General features: G+C 44.6%; 1 protein-coding gene across 3 annotated transcripts in view; it reads right to left on the bottom strand.

Moving 5' to 3' along the window:
- TMOD2 (tropomodulin 2) overlaps window positions 1-22,301 on the bottom strand; it is a 71,472-nt gene that overhangs the window by 5,382 nt on the left and 43,789 nt on the right. For 2 of the 3 annotated variants that reach the window (XM_084817089.1, XM_084817090.1), the window contains exons 7-10: window positions 20,395-20,502; window positions 15,198-15,341; window positions 13,775-13,919; window positions 10,292-11,188 (exon numbers count right to left, since the gene is read on the bottom strand). In XM_084817089.1, coding sequence (XP_084673215.1) covers window positions 11,154-11,188; window positions 13,775-13,919; window positions 15,198-15,341; window positions 20,395-20,502 — 432 coding nt within the window. In that variant the 3' untranslated portion in view covers window positions 10,292-11,153. Of the gene's footprint in view, window positions 1-10,291; window positions 11,189-13,774; window positions 13,920-15,197; window positions 15,342-20,394; window positions 20,503-22,301 lie in introns of those variants that run through there. The other variant, XM_084817088.1, reaches the window with a different exon arrangement.

Here is a 22,301-nt window from a genome sequence, read left to right as displayed (position 1 = left end):
TTTTGAAAAAATTTATTTACAAAAGCAACAACTGACGATCAGAAGTCAACAGTACATCTTCCAGTGATTCCTTTTGCTTCAAAGCTGTGACATGCAACATTGTTTATTGTTCATTTTTCCAAACTGAACATCTTCTAGCATTTAACATGTACGTAGACTTAGCACACTTTAAAAATGCATAGATGTTGCACACAATGGCCAACAGCATTTATGGAAAACTTTAGTTTAAAAAAATACAAAAAAATCCCAAATAACAGCAATATGTGAAAAACTGGCTAGCTAATCTCCAACCCTTTCGCCAAGTTCTTTCTTTTAATAATGGAAGTTCTAATGTTTTCCTGAGCGTCACATTATTCTTCTAAATATGACTCTCATCTGCTTGGAAGTGGAGCTTAGGACAATGCTAAAGCAAATACTAACCCTTATATACTAGAAACAGGGCAACTGAGCTTGCATTCATCTTATTATATGTGTTCCCTCCAGGGGCTCCTTCACACCAGGCTTTTATCCTGCTATGGAGATTGCTTACAAAAGTTTGCAGGCCCTGTACCTGATGCAGCCCTCCTCCAGGGAACTCCCGCTCTTTGTGAGCTCTATTGCATTGTTTTCCATGACGATGAGAGTCTGGCATTTTCCTTCCTCCCACCATAGAGTCGATATAAATGAGGGTATACTGTTTCAAGTTGCTTTTATTGCAACTAAAACAGCGGTGCCACCTAGTGGCCTTGAAATGAAACACATAGACGTTTAGGGGTTTTTTAAAGCCATGTGGAAAGGACCCAATCTAATCCCACAAAGATTCCAGAAGCAGAAGCCCCAGTAAATTGCAGGATTTTTAGCCTTGTGTGATGAAGCCCCAGGTCTCCCCTGTAAATGGGGCTAGGATTGCCCTATGTCTGCATAACATATATCTCCCTGTGTTGGTTATCAATGTGTCCCCTTTGAAAGACTTAAGGCTAGTTAGGCAAGCTGCACAAATTTCAGAAAGCCTTCTCCTCCCTCAAAAGCCTTTATCAAGATTTTGGGTGCAGCTGCAGTCCTTGTTATTCCCCGGGAAGTAAAACTACTGCAAACCTTGGGTTTTAAAAGGACCAGTTCACATAAGCGATTTTCCAGGTTGAAGTCCATGCACTGAGCTTATTCGGTGCATTTGAGTGCGATGAACTATCCTTGTGAATTCTTCACATGTTCAGATCATGAATCACAACCTCTTGTATGCATTACAGAATGGCCATGTGTCATTCTGGTGCACAGATGTGGTCTCATTCCCCACCAAAACTACTAAAAAAAGGTCAACTAATGTTGACTTCAACCTAATGTGTGAACTGAGCTTGAATCATCAGATTTAAAGGGATGGAGAGAGGCTGTGGGAAGATAAGGCCAGTACCTCTCCATTATTTGATCTAGATAGCCAGGTATCCAAGGGGGTTCTAGGATCTAGTGCTTTCCCAATATGCCTCAGAACTGATCTTCAGGATGCATAAAATGCCACTGGTGAATTTTATCAACTTGCTGAATGAACCACAACCAGAGACATCTCATTTTCTCAACCACATTGGCTTAGGAGTAGAAACTGCTTGAAAAATCTCATTCTCAGTTCTACTCAGGGAATGTGGACTCAGAATCAAGATCAGATTTGCCAGTCACATCTTCTACTTTCCATAGGTCAGTCTTGTTGTGTGCTGGGAAGCAGTACAGTTGATAGGTATGGGTTCCAGAGTACCTATAGGAGTGCTTGGTGCTATGCTAAATTTTGCTGTAGCCATCTGATTCTTAACTAATTTAGGCAAAAGTAACTTCACACACCAGCAATTTCCTTTTTGGGTCTGGTGATTAGGGTTTAACACGAGGTAGGCCTCAGCCCTGTAACCTGTTTTAAATGCCAAAAGCAATAATAAGCATTAACTCCAACTTGATCATACACATCTGGGATTAGAGGAAAAGACTTCCAGATCAAAGTATATGGGGCAATATCTAAAATTGTCACTCCAGTCATGAAGGCGCTTCCATCCATGGAAAGACTCCTTCTGGTCATGGAAGGCCCTTTCTAGATAGATGTTCAAATCCTTAGACCCCTAATTTCAGAATGTAAGCCTTGGGTCAAGTCAACTTGAATTGTAAGGCAACCAGCCAATTGCTTAGGTATTCCTCTGACAAGGCTGCCTTAGAAAATCAATTAAGATGGTTTTACTGGCTGCAGCACACTAAAACCTGCTCCAGATGTGCCTAAAGGCAACATGAATCTTAAAAAGCATTGTGAGAAGTTACTCTCATTGACTCCCTGGGATTAAGCATGCTCAGTTGCAGATTGATCAGCTGACCTGAGTTGAAATGGATACATGGGAAAGCATCTGCCAAGAACAGACACCCAAGGAAAGCTCTCTTTTGTAAATAAATCCCAGTAGAAGATGCATAGAATTTTATACCCAAGCTGCATAATCAGTAGTACCATGTAATGTACCGGTTGCTGGATTCTCCCACTTCAGACTGCAGAAAGCAGAACGCATGTCTGAGTGATCCCCATATATAACCAGCATGTCAGGAAGAAGGCAAGCTATTCAGTCTCCTACCTGCATTCAGTACATCATGCAGATTTGCCGACTGTGTACCCTGGCCTCTACAGCTGGTTCAACTACTAAGTTGGGGAGATTTTTTTCATTCACAAGAGTCATCCATTTTTGTGAACAACCTGATGTCCAAACCAGGAGCTCACGGATAGGTTTACCATCTTTCTTTCTGGCAGAACTATGCTTTTAACAGCTGCTTAACTCAAAAAGAAGGTTTTCCTGTCATGGCATCACCACAGTGCAAACAGCTTTATTATGAAATTTTTGCCTGTCACACCATTTTTGAAACAGAACAAAAGAGTACAGTCATCCCGATGAATGGCTGCAGCACCAACTTGTGACCCAGGAGACTTTAAAATATATGCCAGCTGCTGAAGTTGATATGCTACTCAAAAATTAGGTTTTTCACATAGATGGATATGGACAATCTTTTACCAAGACAGAGCTTACTACATGCAGATGTAATCACTTTGTCAGTTGGTCCATCTGTATTGTCCCAGCAAATGCTGAAGATAATCTTATCATTCCCTTGCTACCCCAGATTTCTGCTCAGATGCAAAAGTGTGCTTAAATTCTCCCTGCCACTTGGAAGGATGATAGCTGGCTCACATCTGTCAACTCCTGCCAAGTGTGAGAATGTTACAACCCCTCCTCTGCTTCCTTGGATTTCTGAATGAGGGTAGATTCATAGTAAAATTCTTACCACTTGGCAATATGTTACTGTGAACCCATTCATGCAACCGAATAATGCCAGGGAAAGTGCTCTAGAATAATGTCATCAGTATCATCCTGCCAGGTGATAAGGAGAACATTTGCCACACCTTGGGTGCAGGTGTGTGAGGAAATGGTAATTTGTAACCATCCATATAACTAACTTGCCAAGTAGATACATGCAACCATGTAGTAACCTACCAATGGGTAAGCAGTTGTCCATATTTGCCAAGGCTGACACCCAATTAACAAAACCTTTGTATGAATTTTAGTGGATTAATTACTTAGCTAAATTTTGATATGAGGAAAACAATCGTTCTAAAGAAAAAATAAAGCACAGTTCCTTTGTTTTTAGACAATGCACACATGTGTCATGGCAGGTGTTATTCTAGAAGAAGGCATTCCTCCTCCTCCAGCATATAGGAGATATGCCTCATGATCAGCCACCATCTACAGCATTTTAGATATATTAAAAACTATTTTTAAATTGGGAGCACATGATCAAAATATTTCTAATTGATTAATCTAACTGATTAAATGCCACAGCTCTTGTATACTCTGCCATGAGTGAAGAAGGTAGGCCAAGGTGAACTGAGACAAAGGATGAATGAGGCTACAAGGCTGGGTTAGGCAACAAAGCAGAATCTTACAACATGTCACTCACATGTGCACAGTATATCCATTATATGGCTTGGATCAAAGGGCACATACAACAATGGACACATTGCCATACAGTAAAAAGCAGCCAGGATGCCCACAACAGAATTATGACATACAAATACAGCATCATATATAGAGAGGTTTCAATTATAATTACAAGCTCCTTGGCATTTGAGAGGCCCCTATAAAACAAGAATCAAGGAACACAGCAATCTGGTTCATAGGTTTAAGAATCTCCCTCTCAGAGCAGCCCTTTGCTGCAGTCATGCAGGGGAAGTAACATATCAGCCAGGGTCTACATGCCAACGCCAGATCCCCAGGATGCCCTATTCAAAGAACACAGGAAGCTGCCTTATAACAAGTCAGGTCATTGGTCCATCCAGCTCAGCATTGTTGACACAGACTGGCAGCAGCTTTCTGGGTTTCAGACAGGAATCTTTCCCAGCCCTACCTGGAGATGCTAATGCCTGAAGCTGGGACCTTTTGCATGCAAAGCATCTGCTCTGTCACTGAGCTATGGCCTCTCCCAATCTTTTTGAGAGAGAGAGAGAGAGAGAGAGAGAAATTGCACGAGTGGAGCTTCTAGATGTATCAAGTGGGCTTGGTTCATATGTTACTTCCTGATGTAGCTGTAAAGACCAAGCCACTTCACATGGGGTATTTTGAAACATATGAACTGGGTCTGTCTTAAAATCCTACTATGTTTATCTTGTGCTGTTCTTGCATTCTCCAAAATGAAGAAGGGGACATTGATGAATAGTCAGTAGACATAAATATGTGGTGGTGGGAAATTTGTGGAAACTGGGAAAGACTGCTTCCCTTGGCAAAGAGAACCCCCTTTTTATATACCAAGTGGATGTCCACCTTTAAAAGTATGTCAGCATGAAATGATCCAAGAGCCAGCTTTCTGTGGAATATGTAATGCATATGGTAGACTTTTTAAAGAGTGCAAACTGTTGAACTCTTTAAGAGTTCAAACTGTTGGAAATCTTTGGGCAGGAGGGAATGGAATAACTGTTTAGTTTGACGTTTCCCCCCACTGTCAGGTAACAGTGGGGCTGCGCCTGCGCAGAAATGAGATTTGTGAGGAATGCTATCTCCGTGCAATTTTCACAAGCTGTTCCGCATGTGACGGCAACCTGTGTGATTGCCACAGGTGTGTGAGAGGCCACTGAAGTTGCACCTGGAAGTGTAACTGCATGGAAGTCGCCACCACGTGCAGAACAGCAGCTCCAGAAAACACCCCCACCTTTACCCTAGGGCCCATGCAGAGATGCTGGTTTTCACAATGAGCAGCTCCAAGCAAATTGGCCCAGCCACACGTTAGACAGCGAGCTCACACATTCCCGAGAGGCAGACGTTCTCTGTGTGTGATGGAAGTGATTTCAGCACATTCTGCACCCTGACGACAAATGCCTTAGAACACAGTGAACGTCTGCCGAAACTAGGGGTTGGCAAATCAGTCCATTTCCATGTCACTGCTTACATATGTCCACTCATAAGTCCATCCTGTCCTGCGGTCACATGAATCTGCAATTTGAAAATAAAAAAAAACCCACACTAAAAATGGCCTGTTGGGATACCCTCCCACATTACTGGCTGTTAAATCCATGCCATAGGCTGTACATTAGATAATGGAGTCCAATAGCTGCGTTCCGTCACAGAGCTCCGAGAACATTGCCTCGTTCTTTTGCCGTGTCTTATATGAATTTCCAGTTCTGCATACATTAAAACAATTTAGCTGCAATGTATTTTTAAAATTCTGAGCTTTCTTGGCTTATGGGACAGAAACATAAACGAACGGAACGTTACTAGCTGCAACAACAGGAAGTCTGTGCAGCAATGAGAATCATTTGAGCTCTTCTCTAGCTCTCAGGTTAATTTTGGTGAATTAAACTAATTTATCAGACACCAATTGACCAGGAATTGCCACATTTGGCTCCCTTCCTATGTCAGTGGAGCTACTGCAGTCTAAGAAAACAGCATGGCAATGTTCTCATATTCCATGGGCCAGTTGGGGCAAATAAGAATAAAAGCTGCCTCATAAATAAATTCACACAAATTACTGTATCATAAGAAAAAAAAAGTTTACTAGCACACCTGCCTACATACACATTTTTGAACTACATGGGTGTGTGTGGGGGGGGAATGAAACTATTTTTGAAAAACATCTGCCTGGTTACATGCACCAGGAGAACAAGTGAGTGGCTCATGACAAGCCTGGATAAAAAGTCGCATGAGAAAGCACCCCAACGATATAGGCGATATAGCCGCTGCCCTTCCAGAACTGGAACAAGCATCTGTGAGCATGCTTAACTGCAGGCTGGTGTGCCTGAGGCACATCTGTATTTGTTTGCTAAGTTGCCCTTGGCCATACAGCTGTTACGAAGGCACAATATTAATGAACCCCAAAGAGCATCAGTTCAGATATATATGCAGGGCTGGCATCAAAAGTAGGTGTGGTCAGGCACCTAACACAGGCCCACACCCCAACAGAGGCCCACTGACCAAAGTCCCCTGGATCTGCTCTTCTTCACCATTGCAACCTGCTCGTTCACCTGTGTCTCACTCTGGCCCAGACAACAGTGGTGGTGAGAAGGAGGAGCAGGAGCCATCACTCACTGGCTCTCTGCCTGTCTGGCAAGCAAGTGGTAGCAATGATGAAAAAGAGGAGGAGAAATAGCAGCTGGCGACTATGGTGATGAGGCCAGCTCCCTGAGGGTTGGGGGCCCACTGAGGGTGCCTTCCCCAAGGGCCCTCAGCCTGCAGCCAGCCCTGTACATATATTTTGAAATTCAGATATGCATGTTTGGAAAGCTGTGCCACGTTCTCAGAAAGGAATGTGAGGCAATAAATTATCCCATACCACTGCTCCTTCCTACCCTAATTCCAGCACACTGCACACCTTCCACCAGGCTGTCTCCATAACGGACGTGCCTTCTGGAAAGCAGGAAATAGGATACAGCACAATCCCATTTCTGCACATGCTCTGCTCATTAGCCTTTCACAATTCCAGGGAAGACGGACCCTCTGGCACTGACCCTGACAAACGGCAACGTGTTTTAAGAGTATTGTGGGTTAATAATAACAATAATAAAAGCACTGACCCTAGCTAAGCACAGGTTTCCAAAGGTTACAAATACAGCCACGAGTCCGTCATAAGTAACTACCCTGAGGGTGAGTTCACAAAGGCATATTAATTACGGGATAACTGCAGCGTCAAGCGATTGCTTGTATGCAAGCACAGGCCTCACTGAAATGAACCGGCGCTGTTACGCAGCGGCACTACGACATGCTTCTGCAGTTGCCGGTCACTTCCATAAGGGTTGTGCAGGCGCAGAAGCGAGCCTGGGAGAAAATGGGGAAGGGGGGAGTTGGCAGGGGAAGGTTCCACCACACAGGCTTTTGTGTGTTTTTCATTGCACCCCATGCCCTACTTTATTGGGGGACATCTGGGTTTAAATACATGGGACTGTACTGTCGCATGTCAGTTGGCCTTAACTGAATTTTCTGTTTGGCCAGTTTTGAAATCACTCTTATCAAGGGCTATTTAGTTTTGGCCTGACAGCTGTTTTTAAATGTCAGTCTCTACGTTAGCCTAAGTTTTCCATTTGCATCTATTAAACTGAACTGACAGTGTGGTGTAGTGGTTAGACTTGAGAGACCTGAGTTTTAGTCCCCACTCGTCCAAGAAGCCCACTGAGTGATCACTAAGTCTCAGCCTAACTTACCTCACAGGGTTGTTGTGAGGATAAAATGGAGAGGAGGAGGACCACGTAATCTGTCTTGGGTTCCTTGCAAAAAAGGTAGGATGTAAATGGAATAATAAATGTAAAAAATAAAATATCTGCAAATGGATGGTTTCCTCTCCTCACTTCCTTGAGGGAGGCAGCAGCACTAGGAACGTAAGAAGCTGCATTATATTGAGCCAGACCACTGATCCATCTAGCCCAGTGTTGTCAGCACTGACTGGCAGCAGCCCTCCAGGGTTTCAGGCAGAATTCCTTCCTAGCCCTACCGGGGGATTGAAGCTGGGACCTCCTGCATGCAGAGCAGGGGCTCTACCACTGAGCTACAGCCCTTCACGCTAATTGAGGATGGTTCAGGAACAAGCAATGATTCTTAAATAACGGTAATCTGGACCTTGTAATTACACATAAATATGAGGTTATTAATTTACAGACCCAAGCAAAGGCACAGACAATAAAAACACATACTGCACATTAATTTCTGCACACAATGAAGATCTAAATTGCATTATGAACTATAAATGTTTTCACAATCTCCCAACAGTAACAGACTGGTGGTGTTTTCACTGCTGTGGTTCTGCACCTGCTCCTGCAACGTTTCCCTGAACCTGTAAAATGGGCTGACTTCTGAGTTTAAAGAAATGTGAACTGGCAAATGGGTCCTTTCTAAGGGCTTCTTCATCCATTACATTTTGGTGCATTTTAACCTGCACACCTCAGACAATTTTAAATGTACAACTAAAAATGCAAAGTGTGGATATGTCAGACACATTTGCAAATGGGTGTACCGTATAGGTACACGCACTGCAGCCCAGTGTCAAACTTTGGTGCGCTCTGGGTAAAGCAGCATTCCCAATGGCGAACGCTGGCTGGGCATGATGGGAGTTGCAGTCAAACACATCTGGAGGGCACCAGCTTGGGAAAGGCTGGCCTCAAGTGCGAAATGGCCCTTATTTGTCATCTTCGCTCCTCTTCCCATTTACTGGCAAGACCTGTGGCTTTTGCTGTAAATATATTAATGACTTTCACCTAAAGCAGCACCTCTCAGACAACTGAGAAGGGGACTCATGGATGGAACTGTGTCTTTATTCAGGAAAACCCCAAAGTAGAACTCGCTCGTTGCTTTTTGTGCTGGTTGTACTTGAGCGAGCCCCTCCTGCAGCCTGATAACTTAGGCTTCAATCCTATGTACACTTACCTTGGAATAAGTCCCATTGAACTCAATGGGGCTTGCTTCTCAGTAGATCTTCTCAGTAGATTTATATAGGATTGCACTGCCACTCACTAGTTTTTTTACACCTCACAGATAGGTTTGCATTTGGGAATCACTGAATCTTAGGCTAAATCTACACTACTGCTTTATAGCAGTATTGAAGTGCACTGATAACTGTTGGGGCATATTACACATTCTATATACTGCTATCGTAGTATTATTTCCTGCTTTTTATTCCACATTATCCAAAATACCACAACAACTGTCATAGCGTGTCCTACGAGGCATAAATGCGCAAGAGGGATATAGCGTTACCATGACGGGATTGTAATTATATGACACAAGGTGTAGATCTGGCCCCAGTGGCAAGTAATAGTAATAAATGCACAGTATCAGGGTTTAAAAAACAAACAAACAGCAGTTTAAAAATAATAATAAGCATCTCCTGCTTATTAGAACACTGGTCTGTGTTAGAGACTTTTAGTGACAATCCTGGCCTCCTGTTAAAAACACACACACAACCCTTGATTTTGTTTTTTTTAAAGCCATGTGAAGCTTGATGCTATTCTAGATTTGGCAAAACTAGTGTTTGTTACATGACATCACCCAAAAAGAGAATTGAGTGAGAACTTGGTTAGCCTGACCAACACATGTAAACAAGTAGGCTTTGACAATACTTACAAGCTTAGTCCAGATTGCACCAATGGGTTTACACAACAGAGCCTTAATCAGGAACAGGAGGTTTGGTGGCATGTACCCAGTTGTACAAATTCCCTTTGGGCTGATTTGGTGAAAGGGATTTTGCTCAGGATCTGAATTGTCACCATATTTGGGGACAGGAAGGATTTCTTTCCCCAGGTGACCCCCCAAGTTGGAAGGATGGTTGTGGGGGCCCTTACACCATATAGCTTGACTTGTTCTCTCAGTTCGGACAGCACCAAACTATGGTTAGGAAGACTGGTCTGATTAATAAACCACTGTTTGCAATCAGCCAGGAAACCAGTATCAGAAGCCATAATTTGAAAGAGGTTTGCAAACCATGGTTTGTGCTAACTATGGTTTGGTGTGATGGCTGAACTATCACACTGTACTTAGGGATGTTTCTCCACCTCCAGAGAAATGGGAGGGCAGAGGAGATGGGAAATTAAAGCAGCTCTAAACCATGGTTTGCTCAGCAGATGAAAGAAATGAAAGCAAACAAGCAACTTCAAACCATGGTTTGCCTGTATATTATAACACACCGTTTGGGTTCTCAACTATAATTAGTGCAAACCGTGGTTTAGGATGCTGTCTGAACAGAGTCAATATGCAATTCATCTCTTTGCTCAGTAAGCTCTTCTCTGCAGTGTACCTACTCTATGGCACATTGTAGTCTGGATTTTGAAGCTCGATCCATTTGGCGGGGAGTGCTGGTAGAAGGATGGTCCTGCCTTCTTGTGGGTGGTTGTTTTAAAATGAACTCTTGGTCCCCTTTCAACCACCTAGTAAGGTAAGTCGTGGTCTGTATGGACGTGGAGTGGAGTGAGCCCTATGAGGCAAGATGAGGTGGTGGGGTTTAGGAGCGAGAGACAATTCTGACCCGAGAGGCACAATCCAGCAGGCAGCTCCTGTTCATTTTAATGGGGTTTGTGCAGGAGAATTTTCTAATGCTTGTTCGTTAGTGGAGGGGGGTGGGTTAGTGCCACTTGGCTTTGGGTCAGCCCTGACTCAGAGTTCAGAGCAATCTGAATTCAGAGCACCGTTGTAGATGGCTGGGGACGGAAACCGAGGGTGAGCACTGCATGACAAGGTTCCTTTGCATGGACTGCTCCTTATGCAGGTAGGATTTAGCCAGGCTGAGAAAGGCCAGCAGCCCTCAGTAAGACCTGGTAACAAAAGGGCCCTATCTGGCATCCAGCATCTTTTAGCTGTTTTGTTTCTTTCTTAAGAAATTGGAGGGGGGCGGGGAGCCAAAGGAAGACTTGTAGTGGTTTTAGAAGCTCCATGTGAAAGCCAATTTGACCTGCACAGTGTGCATTTGGCTTTACATAATTGAAACAAAAAAAAATTATTTAAGTGAATATTTTAAAGAAAATCAGGCTGGGTCATTTTGTTTTTAAAAGAGGGGAGGGGGATGAATTAGGGTAATGGAACATGAGTAGCCTCATTCTAAAGACTTTCCAGTGTCTTCCCTTAAGACCAGTGAATTTTCTGAGATCGCTGATGGAACGGCTGTCTTAGACAGGTAGCGTGTTCGCATCCTCCAAGGGACGGCTAGTGACGTTCTCCTTCCACTCGCTTCTTGCGAACTAAAGAGAGGCGGCGGGGGGGAGAGAAAGCACAGCTTGGGGTCAAGGTGCACTTTTCTAATTTTGTAACATTTGTTTTTGTAAAAGTGGTTAATACACTGTTGTATATATGTCTTACATTGGTATTTGTTCCTTCCTCCATGGAGCTGAGTGCAATTATAACATTTTATCCTCACAACAGCCCTGTGAGGTAGACTAGGCTGAGAGATAAACACACCATTAGCTTCACAGCTGAGCAGAGATTCAAACCCAAGCATCCCTGGCCCAAATCCAACACTAACTACTACACCACACACTACAGTATCAGTCGTGATTTTCCTCCTCCTTTTGGGACTTATTAATGGACCATTCTGCATAAGCAGCAGATTGAAGTGGTGAAGTCCTGTGATGTTAGAACAGAGGGCAGCACTTCATTTATTTATTTATTTATTTATTTATTTATAATAAAATATATTTATTAAAAACCATTTCTACCCTCCCTTTCCAGAAAAAAAAATACTCCAGGTGCCTTACAATATAAGCAAACATTAAAATACCCATAAAATACAACTGCTAAACAAACAGAAGAGACCGCAAGTAAAATAATTTCAAAGCGAATGCACCAAGGAGATTGTGATGTGGGCGATCGCATTTTTTAAAAGCTCTGCCACATAAGAAGCTCTGCCAGTAAAAATTTAGTCTCAGGAAAGAAGCCTTCAGCCTAGCTTCTCCCTACTGTACTCTTTTACTTTATTCTTTTACTTGCACTGAGTGTTTTGTTTTGCTTTTGTCCACCTTCTTGCAGCCTGAAGTGGTGGTGAACATCCCACCACCTCAGGACTCTGGTTAAAAAAAAAAAGGTAGCAGCCTTAGCTTAGAATCTTAGGTACAAAAAAAGGAGGATCAGCAGTAACATAAGAAGCTGCCTGATACTGGATCAGGCCACTAGTTCATGTAGCTCAGTATCGTCCGCACCAACTGGCAGAAACTCTCTGGGGTTTCAGGCAGGAATCTTTCCCAGTCCTCCCTGGAGATGCTGGGAACAGAATCTGGGACCTTCTCCATACAAAGCATGTGTTCTCCCCTCCCCAGTGAAGTTTAAAGTTCACACACACTGACCTGAGAACAATCAAAGTCTGTGAGCAAGGGATAGGAGAATTCCTTGCTGGCGTAAATAATGGTAACTGATAGAGGTTGCCAACCCTTCTGCATGAGCAGCTCCTAAAAGAACTTCATACATTCTGATATGGGCACTTAAAAGTGCTGAGGATACCCAACTCTCCCTAAACAGAAGAGACTTTGGGAGCTCGTTGTCTTGGTGTTTTTGCAAGCTAAGAAGAGAAAATACAGATAGCTTCCTTATCCATCTATCTTCACTGGCTCATATTATTTAGCTTAGACAAACAGAAGTGTGTGTTTCTTTGGTTGCTATGGAATGTTAAACACTCCTCTTCTCGCTTCTTTATGCACAGCACAGCAAGAGATGTCAGGAAATCCAAACAAACAAGAAAGAAGGATTGCTGAAATACTGAGAATGAGGCCGTCACTTTTTTAGCGGGATGTTCGTGACAATATTTTTGTTCTGCTTCAGCTTGCAAGACACACAAATCCCAGGCGCTATAGTTTTTATTGTGTTACTTCAGCGGTAGGTTAAAAGGGTAATTGTGTGAGTTCATGGCTAAGCTTAGAAGGAAGGCTTCCAGTTCATAACTTAAGTTTGTAAACACTACACCATGCCATCAAAATGTCAATGCAATCGTCTTGTCTCCACCATTACATGGAATCCCCTCTGGCTTCTTTTCTGGTGAAACCAAAACTCCTCTGACAAGGAGAAAGGAGTATCAGTATCATTTCTACAGCTACAGTCGCCAGCCTCTAGGCTACAGTTCTTTCCATTTCGTTTGGGGGAATGGCATTAGAGTTCTTTGCCATCACTACTGACTGATAGGGCATATAAGTATCATTTTGCTGTGGCCCAAAGGAGGCAGGAAAGTTCCTTTGGGCTCCTTCACATGGAGCTTTTATCCTGCGATTGAGATTGGTCCTTCACAGAAGTTCGTGGGCCCTATAGATGATGCCGTTAACCTCCAGGGTGTCTCCTGCACTAAATGACCTTTATTCCATGTTTAAATAGATCAGAGATAATGAGCTATCAAATTACCCCGCTTGTGTTCCCCTCGAGTTCTCTCTGTGAAAAAGGACAAGCTGCCAGAAGAGGAGCTAGACCAATGAAACATATGGAAGGCTCAAATAAGGGAGAGAAGGAGGGGGAAAGGGGAGGGGGAAAAGGAAGTGCATGTAAAGGGAGTCCGTTGTAAACCTGTATTTAGAACGGAAGCAGAAAGCCCTCTTTTAAATGCAGGATTTTAGGCTGGTGTAGAGATGCTCTTGATCTAATGGCATTTCTCTAGTCTGAAATTTGGATGCAGGAGATGGGATCCCCCCCGTCCCATTGCACAAAATCATAACTCTGAGAAAGGGTTTCTGTAGAGCAACGTTTGGCACCACTGTGCCCACCCCACAAGCAGCAATCTACTCCTCGATGAATCTAGGGGGAAAACATTGCCTTGGGAAATGCTTAAGGAGGTCCCACAGCCTGTGCCTTACCTAGGTCATTATTTTTCGTGATGGCTGCTGCCACCCTGGTTCTTGGGCCTTGCTTTGTAAACTGGTACCCGAATTTGAGGATCTGCGAGTTCTCCTCCAACATCTGAGCAATCTCCATCTCTACTGCTGTGCCAAGCTGCTGCCTCTGGGAAAGGAACCAGAATGAGATGGGAATGTTGACGCCTGGAGGAAAGAGACACAGGGGTGGCCCACATAGGCATGGACATCACTTGATTTCCCACCACTTGATTATTATTTCTAGAGCACCTTCAACGCACATTGGTTTATGTGCAAAACCACGTTTCTGCCCCAAAGGGCTTGCAATCGAAGGGCCAAATCAGATGTGACATTTGCTATTGCAAAGCTGACTTTTGTTAAACAAATAGTGGGGCAGGGGGGAGCTAGATTGGGACCATGGTGGGAGGGGAAAGGGGCTTTAACCCTTTGCCCCAACTATGGTCCCAATTAGAATCCCCCCACCCCTGCCAGGCCTGCTATATGCAATGGGAGGAAAGCTTCCCTCCCATTCTAAATAGGAGGCATTGATGTGTGTGGGGGGGATTCTAATCAGAACCATAGTGGGGGCCAAGGGTTAAAGCCCTCCCCCTGCAAACCATGGTCCCAATCCAACACCCCCCTCCCATCACTGCACCAGCTATTTAATTAAAAACCAGCTATACAACACCAAATGTTCACATCCAGTTTGGCCCTAAAGGTAGATGTGGGGGGGGGGGAGAATGGAGGGGCAAGGGCAACAAGGGCTGAATATGTGCAAATGGAGTTACACATACTTAGGTTTTATTGCAGCTGTGGATGAAGGCTAGATGGAAGTCCTATTCAAATGCTCTGAACCTGAATAGAGCAATTGCATGCACTCCAGCCCTGCCCCTCTCCCTCATTGCATTTGTCGCCCTCTACTTGTCTGAAGAGGAGAGCCTCCTGTATACATGGTTGCTCTCCACACGAGTGAAAATGCTGAAAAATCTGCAGTCTGGCTCGCATGAGAGCCTCCACAGATAGAGGAGGCTCTCCTCTTCAGACTGTCTCCCTCCATGAGTAGAGGGCGACAGAGGTAATGACAGAGAGGGATGGGGCTAGTGCACTCCCTCTCAATGTGTGTTTGCCCTATTCAGGTACAGAATGCCTGAATAGGGCTGGAACTGGTTGGATCCAGAAACACAATTCTGAGTATGAAAAATATATGCTAACTTAAGAATGTTATGTTTCCTCACATGTTCCCAGTGAGGGCTGTTATGCTGTTGAATTTTATTGACTAAAGAAAATCAAGAGCCTTTTCCTACCATTCTGACCTCAGCCTCTTTACCAGACCCCAAACACCTCCTTCCAGCTGATTTTCATTGGCCAAGCTACACCTTTTAGATTCTAGCCAATGCTAAGTTTCAGTCCAATGCCCTTTCCTTACCTGATTGTCAATTTTGATCTCTGTCAGTGTTTCATTCCCTTTCAGAGCATCAATCAAGGCAAGGATGCCTGTCCCAGTAATGAAATTGGATTCTATATTTAGACTTTTCAGTGTCTTGTTCACTTTTAACGTATCTGCAAAAGCCTGAAGGGATGAGAAAAGTTGTGAGAGTTGGGATCTCAGGATACAACACGTATCCACATGTAGAATATGGAGTGTGCCCCCTCAAAATATAGCCTCCTACCATGGGGTAAGTATCTAGGAATTCCTGAAGCCTGAGGGTGTGCCTTTTACAATTCCTCTGGGCTGGCCCTACCATTAGGCAGGGTAAGGCAGATGCCTCAGGCAGCAGATTCTGGGAAGCAGCAGCAAAGTGTTGGAGGACAGAGCTGTGTGCCATGTGGCCTCCCCTGTGCCCTGCTGCCTTCAGGTGTGGTTGGGGACAATGTCCCATTCACAGTACTGAAGAAAGATTCAACTGCCAGTGGATTTTGTACAGGGAATGGGAGGGGGTGCCATCTTGCTCTTCACCTCAGGCAGGAAAATGCCTCAGGCTGGCCCTGCGATTCCTCCTCAAAATATATCAATATTTTTTTTATTTATTGCATTTATACCCGCCTTTTTTCCTTTTGCAAGGAACCCAAGGTGGCTTACATTATCCTCCTCCTCTCCATTTTATCCTCACAACAACAACCCTGTGAGGTGGATTGGGCTGAGAGTCTGTGACTGGCCCAAAGTCACCCAGTGAGCTTCCATGGCCGAGTGGGGACTAGAACCCGGATCTCCCAGCTCCTAGTCCAACACTCTTGCCACTACACCACACTGTTCTTCTAATTATTTGGTTAGATTTATTTCATTTTTACTCTGTTTCATCACAAAATGTTCCAAGTGGTTTATAGGATTTTTTTTAAAAAAGAACACCTTGGAGTAATATAAACACAACACAAACAAAACATAGCATTAATTACACATTACATGTAACTGAAGGTGGCTTTGAATATTATCTGGGGGGAACTCAAAAGAGGATACACAAGAGACTCTAGTCTATATACATGCCTAGCTTCTGTGTTGTCCCATGAGGAGATGCAGAAGTCACAGCTTCAGACATTTTAAATGGAAGCATGGAAAGAGAATGTGTGGAAAGATGGCTCAGATACCCCCAATGGAGGATTTCCTCACAATGCAAATACCAGCTTCAGAGGAGAGATGTTCCTCAGGACCACAGTGGGGAGCAGAGGAGAGTTAAATTCCCCTCCATGCCTGTGATTAGGGATGCCAGAGAAATCTGCAATGGAATCAGATGAGTTTGGATTTCTATAAATCTGACCTGTGGATTCGGCAGTGGACCGGCTTTTCCTGAGTAGCATAGATTCCGTGGACTTGCAGACTTTTTTTAAAAAAAAAAAAAATCTGGGATTTTATGTAAATTTAGTGATAGAAAAATACATTTAAAAAACACCATAGGCCAAAGCATGAAAATGCGCATTTTGAGGGGAGTTGCGCATCTTTGCAAGTGCGGATTTGTGCAAATTTGGGAAATTGGAAAAAAATCTGATTCTATCAGTGAAGGGACAACAGAACACAAGGCACCTGACAATCCGCAAAGTGCAGATGGAACGGATTTGACAAAACCTGTAGATCCCTCGCTGCGATGATCCTGACCCTGATCGCACCTCCCTGATGCTGTTGACATGTATAAAAGCATGCGTCTTAAATGCAAAGATGTATTTAATATCAAATCTGGTTGGGCCCTCAGGCTGAAAATCATAGAACAAGGCCCCATCCAAGTAACACCAACAAGTTTTATGAAACATCCCTAAAGGGCTTTCTTCAGAAGAAAGGCCTTGCATTTCTGTCTGAAAGATTACAGCTCAGGGAGGTCTCTTCACCTCTACAATTCTGGGCACACAAGTGAGAAGGATCTGCTGTGTTCTAGCCACTCCCTCACGTCACGGGAGGGCTCCCCTGCTGATCCTAGAGCCAGGGTGTTGAACCTTTTTCAGCCCAAGGGCCAAATTAAATTTTGGAGATGCTCTAATGGGCTGCATTCCAGTGGTGGCCGGGGCCGAGGCAAGGGGGTAAGGACAAAATACCAAAAACACCAACCTATTTTAGCTTAAAGCTCTTACTCCCAGTAATTATGCATGGTGTGGAGAATGTGGATAGGGAGACATTTTTCTCCCTCTCTTCTAATACTAGAACCCAGAGGGGTCATCCCCTAAAGTTGATTGGTGGGAGACTCAGGACAGATAAAAGGAAGCACTTCTTCACACAGCACAGAGTTAAACTATGGAATTCGCTACCACAGGATGCAGTGGTGGCCACCAATTTCGATGGCTTTAAAAGGAGGTTGGACAAATTCCTGGAGGAGGAGAAGGCTATCAGTGCTACTAGTCCTGATGGCTATGTGCTACCTCCAGTCGCAGAGACAGTAGGCCTGTGTACACCAGTTGCTGGGGAACATCGGCAGGAGCATGCTGTTGCACTAGTCCTGCTTGTGGATTCCTGGTCGACAGCTGGTTGGCCACCATGTGAACAGAATGCTGGACTAGATGGACCCTTGGTCTGATCCAGCAGGGCTCTTCTGATGTTTTTATGTAATTAAGCCTCAGAGGAGGCATTCCAAAATGGGGGGAAAACCATGTGAAATGGGAGGGAAATCATACAGATGCTAGAAGAGGGTTGTGGGAAGGGGTGGGGCCAAGAGAAGGAGGTGTGGCCATCTGGGGAACCCCAGAGGGCTGAATTGGGACCCTGGGTGGGCCAGATTTGGCCTGCATGCCTGAGGTTCTGCACCCTTGCCCTAGAGGAAGGGAAGATACAAAGCTGGGGCTAGATTCTCAGCAGGAGGAAAATGTAGCATATTGGAGCCTGGCCAGTATAATCAGCAGAATATTATTGTTTCTACAGACAATTTAAGTAGCAGGGCATAATGGGATGGCAAGAAGGGAGGGGTGTTGTATAGGAATGTCGGAGAATTTCTCCACGAATCTCCAGGGGGCCGAATGCCAACGCATTCGGCCCCCCGAAATTGGTGGAGTAACGGTCCGCCATACCCCCTCGCCACCCCCTGGAATGGGACTTACCTTCGCCGAATGTCCCTCGCGGCGGCGGGTCCCGGCGGCGGTGCAGCGGCGGCGGCCGGTCTCCCAACCGGCTGCTGCCGCCGCCATTTCCAAGTGAAAAAAAACAAAAACCAACAAATGTGATAGGCTACGTAAAGATTTACGTAGCCTATCATGGTTAGATTTTCAAAAGGTTTACGTAGCCTATCACGGCTGACTTTGGGGGGGGGAAAAAGCGTGTACGCAAATGGACATTAACAAGGAAGTTAAAAAAAAACGTGATAGGCTACGTAAAGGTTTACGTAGCCTATCACGGCTGACTTTGGGGGGGGGAAAAAGCGCGTATGCAAATGGCGGCGCCCATGGGCACCGCCATTTGTTTCCTTATTTTGGCACGGCTGGTCTACGTAAATATTTACGTAGACTACGGCGAAAATAAGGGCAACGCAAATAGCGTTGCCCTTATTTTTTCCGTAGTCTACGTAAATATTTACGTAGACTACCTGTGCCAAAATAAGGAACGCAAATGGCAGCACCCATGGGTGCCGCCATTTGCATACGCGCTTTTTTTTCCCCCCCAAAGTCAGCCATGATATGCTACATAAACCTTTACGTAGCCTATCAAGTTTTTTTTTTTAACTTCCTCGTTCTTCCCCACAGAAGAACTTCCACGGCCGGAGAGGCGGGGCGCTCCCCCCCGGCCAGAACTTCGGCAGGGAGGGGCGGGGTGCCTCTCCCCCACCCAGAATTTTGGGGGGAGGGACGGAGCGCCTCCCCCCCACCGCAAAGCAAGCTGCAGGACCAGGTAAGGGACTTTCGTCCATCCCTAGTATTGAGCATGTGGACATGCTCTTCTCTTCTGTGTATGAATGCTGTTAAGAAAGAAATGCATCTTATGAATCAAAGATGTAGGGATGTCAGATAATTCTGCCATGGACTCCAGTGAGGCCAGATTCTTTAGAATCCAGCCCCCTGGAATCTGTGGTGGAACAGCCTCCCCCCCCCCACCCCGCAGAATCCCCCCGGGACAGAGCTTATCTGGCGGCAGATGCAGCGGCGGATGCGGCAGCAGCTCCAGCTGGTTTCCCGGCTGGCCGCTGCCAGGCTGCTGCGGCCATAAATGGCAGCCATCATAGCGGCCACCATTTGCGTCCTTGCAGTCAGCCGTGATAGGCTACGTAAATATTTATGTAATCTACTATGCCATTTGCACCCCTGCTCTTTGCTGTGATAGGCTATGTAAATACTTATGTCACCTATCACAGTAAAGGCAGCCACGCAAATGGTGTAGCAGTGGCCATTGGCATCCCTGCTCTTTGCTGTGATAGACTACGTAAATATTTACGTAGCCTATCACAGCTGACTGCAAGGACGCAAATGGCCACTACGACAGCCGCCATTTGCGGCCACAGCAGCCCGGCCGCAGCCAGAACTCAGAGCTGCCACAGAGCGGAGCTGGCCAGGGAGGATTCCAGGGGGAGGGACGGAGCACCTCCCCCCCACTGCGGATTGCCTGGCGCGGAGCCAGGTAAGACTTTCATACATCCCTACAAAGATGTTAGAACTCTAAAATAGGACCCTGTAATCCAGAAAGCATTGCAGCTAGTATGTTGGATGAAGATGGGGCGGGGGGTTTGCTGCTATTTCTGTTTTCTCTTCTGGGACTCTTGGTGCCTTTTAACAGCAGCATGCAGGCAGAAACACAACAGGTTAGGGCTTTCCTGTCACAGAAGTGCAATAATGGAGAGAGCTATTCCTGTTGTATTTCTACTAGTCTTACAGCTGTTAAATACAGGAGCTCATATCTCCACCTTGCGCCTTCGCACCCCAAAAAAGGAATGTGCTAATGCTGGATAGAGAGTGAATTCCTTGAACAGGACAGAGTAAAGACATTCACTGAAGAGCAATTTCATAGACAAAATCTCAAAAATGGTGCATCCCCAAAGCTAAATCTGAGTTTGCACTTCCAGGGACAGAACTGGTCAGCATTTCAAACACTGCAGCTTTATTGATCAATCACACAACTTTCTCTGGGTGTGGCTCACAGTATCATTAAAATGTTAAAATAAAACAATACGATTTTAGCCAAGGGTTACATTTTCTCTTTCCAAAGAACACTTTTTTCAACTTACAATTGCAACGGGGTCGTTGCTCCGTGTAGCTGCCAGGCTGAATTTCATCACATGGGTATTGGTTTCCAAAGCTTTTGCAAACTCTTTCAGGGTTGGAATTGGGATATTCTATATGATGGAGAAAATACAAGCATCACTCAATTTGAATAGATAGTGGGGTGGATCCAGGTACAGTCATACTTAGGGGAGACCCATTGAAATCAGTGGGACTTAAGTTAGTCATAACTTGTCCCGCTGATGTCAGTGGGCCTACTCTAATCACGACTAAGTCTGGATCCAACCCACTGGATTTTAATCTGAATAAACTGCTTTCGTTTGAGGGAACAAGCTAACCCTATGGCCTCAATCCAGTGGTGCAGGTAGGACTGGACCTTGGGGCTGACGTCAGGGTCCCCACAGCCCAGGGGCCCCCAAGTAGCCACCAACAGAGCAGCAGGTGATGGGGGAAGTGTCAAACAGGCCCGGCACCAATATCTCTCCCTTCTTACCTTTAAAATATTTCATAGTTAGGAAGCGGTCAGCCAGGCATGTACAGATGCTCATGTTATTATTCTTTTAAAGGCACAATCCTATGCATGTTTAGACAGAAAAAAAAAAAAAGTCCTACAACTCCCAACATCCCCCAATCAGCATGGGTGGCTGGGGAATGCTGGGAGTTGTAGGACTTTTTCTGTCTAAACATGCATAGCATTCTGCCCCTAAATATATATTATCTTATTCGACAACGAAATGGTGCTTATTTCCAAGTCAATCTGTTTAGCATGATGGCAGTAGAAGAAAACTCCACTTCATTCTTGTAGTCATGATGGCACTATGATTTCAGTGAGTTTAAAATGCAGAACTGCACATGCTCAGAGTATTTCGTCTTTTGTCAGGGTTGACAAACAGTTGTGTGTTGTTGTTCTTTGTTCTAACATATATGGAATGTAGAAGCCATTATAAAGCACAGAATGGTGGTGGGAAGGGAAGAGAAATGTTAGCTGTGTACCTCACAACTCATGTAATACCCATGGCCATCTAAAGTTCTATCTCCCCCTCTCCAAGACTAAAGCCCAAGTCTAAAATTGCCTAGCTGCATCACTACTTCAATCATGCCAAAAATTCTAGAATACAATTTCTAATATGGAGTCTAGTAGCTGTCATTTATATGGACAGGCTGATAATCAAGTTGGTAGGTTGCCAATATGACCTTCATTAAACCTACTCCAGTCACTTGATAGGAATCCTGCATCGAGGTATTGAGAGTTGGAGACAATGGGTCTGACTTGTCATCTAGTGTTGACAGGTTGCCCTGGGTGAACAGGTGTTGCTGCTTTATAACCTATGGATCAAAAGGCAGTTATGGCACATTTATGGCCCACACAACAAATCACTGTGTGACTTGAAAAGTTGACTTGTGTGCTTTTATGACACTGGGGGATATATATGCCTGCAAGATATGACTTATCTTTGCTTCATTTCTATTCTCCTAGTGAATTCCTCTGAATAATATACTGGCCACATTTTGTGTAGGTTACATCTAAAGTATCTGACTTTGTGTTTGCCATAAGGAGAGACTCCAATGCTGTGTTGGACAATCCTGTATCCCAGACCATCAATGAATGACCCTTTCCAAAAACAGCACCTTCATAATTCTGAGGTTTGCATTTATTATTACTTATTAATATGACTTTTTATCCTGCCTTTCCACTATAAAATGGCACTTGAGATGGCGAACAAGATTTTTAAAAATACAACAAAACCATCATAACAACAACCCAAAAAAGACAGTACGGCAGATTAATTTAAAATGACAAAGAGTCTCATAGTACCTTAAACAGACTACCATGGCTAAACCAGGCTACTAAAGAGCTAATCGGAAGCCCACCTAGACAGAATCACCTGACCTAGGCAGCAGAAGCTAAAAA

This window comes from Heloderma suspectum, chromosome 11, assembly GCF_057233095.1.
Source record: "Heloderma suspectum isolate Gila_16-S chromosome 11, 16-S_ref, whole genome shotgun sequence".
Taxonomy (NCBI): Eukaryota; Metazoa; Chordata; class Lepidosauria; order Squamata; family Helodermatidae; genus Heloderma; species Heloderma suspectum.
This window is presented reverse-complemented; position numbering and strand designations above follow the sequence as displayed.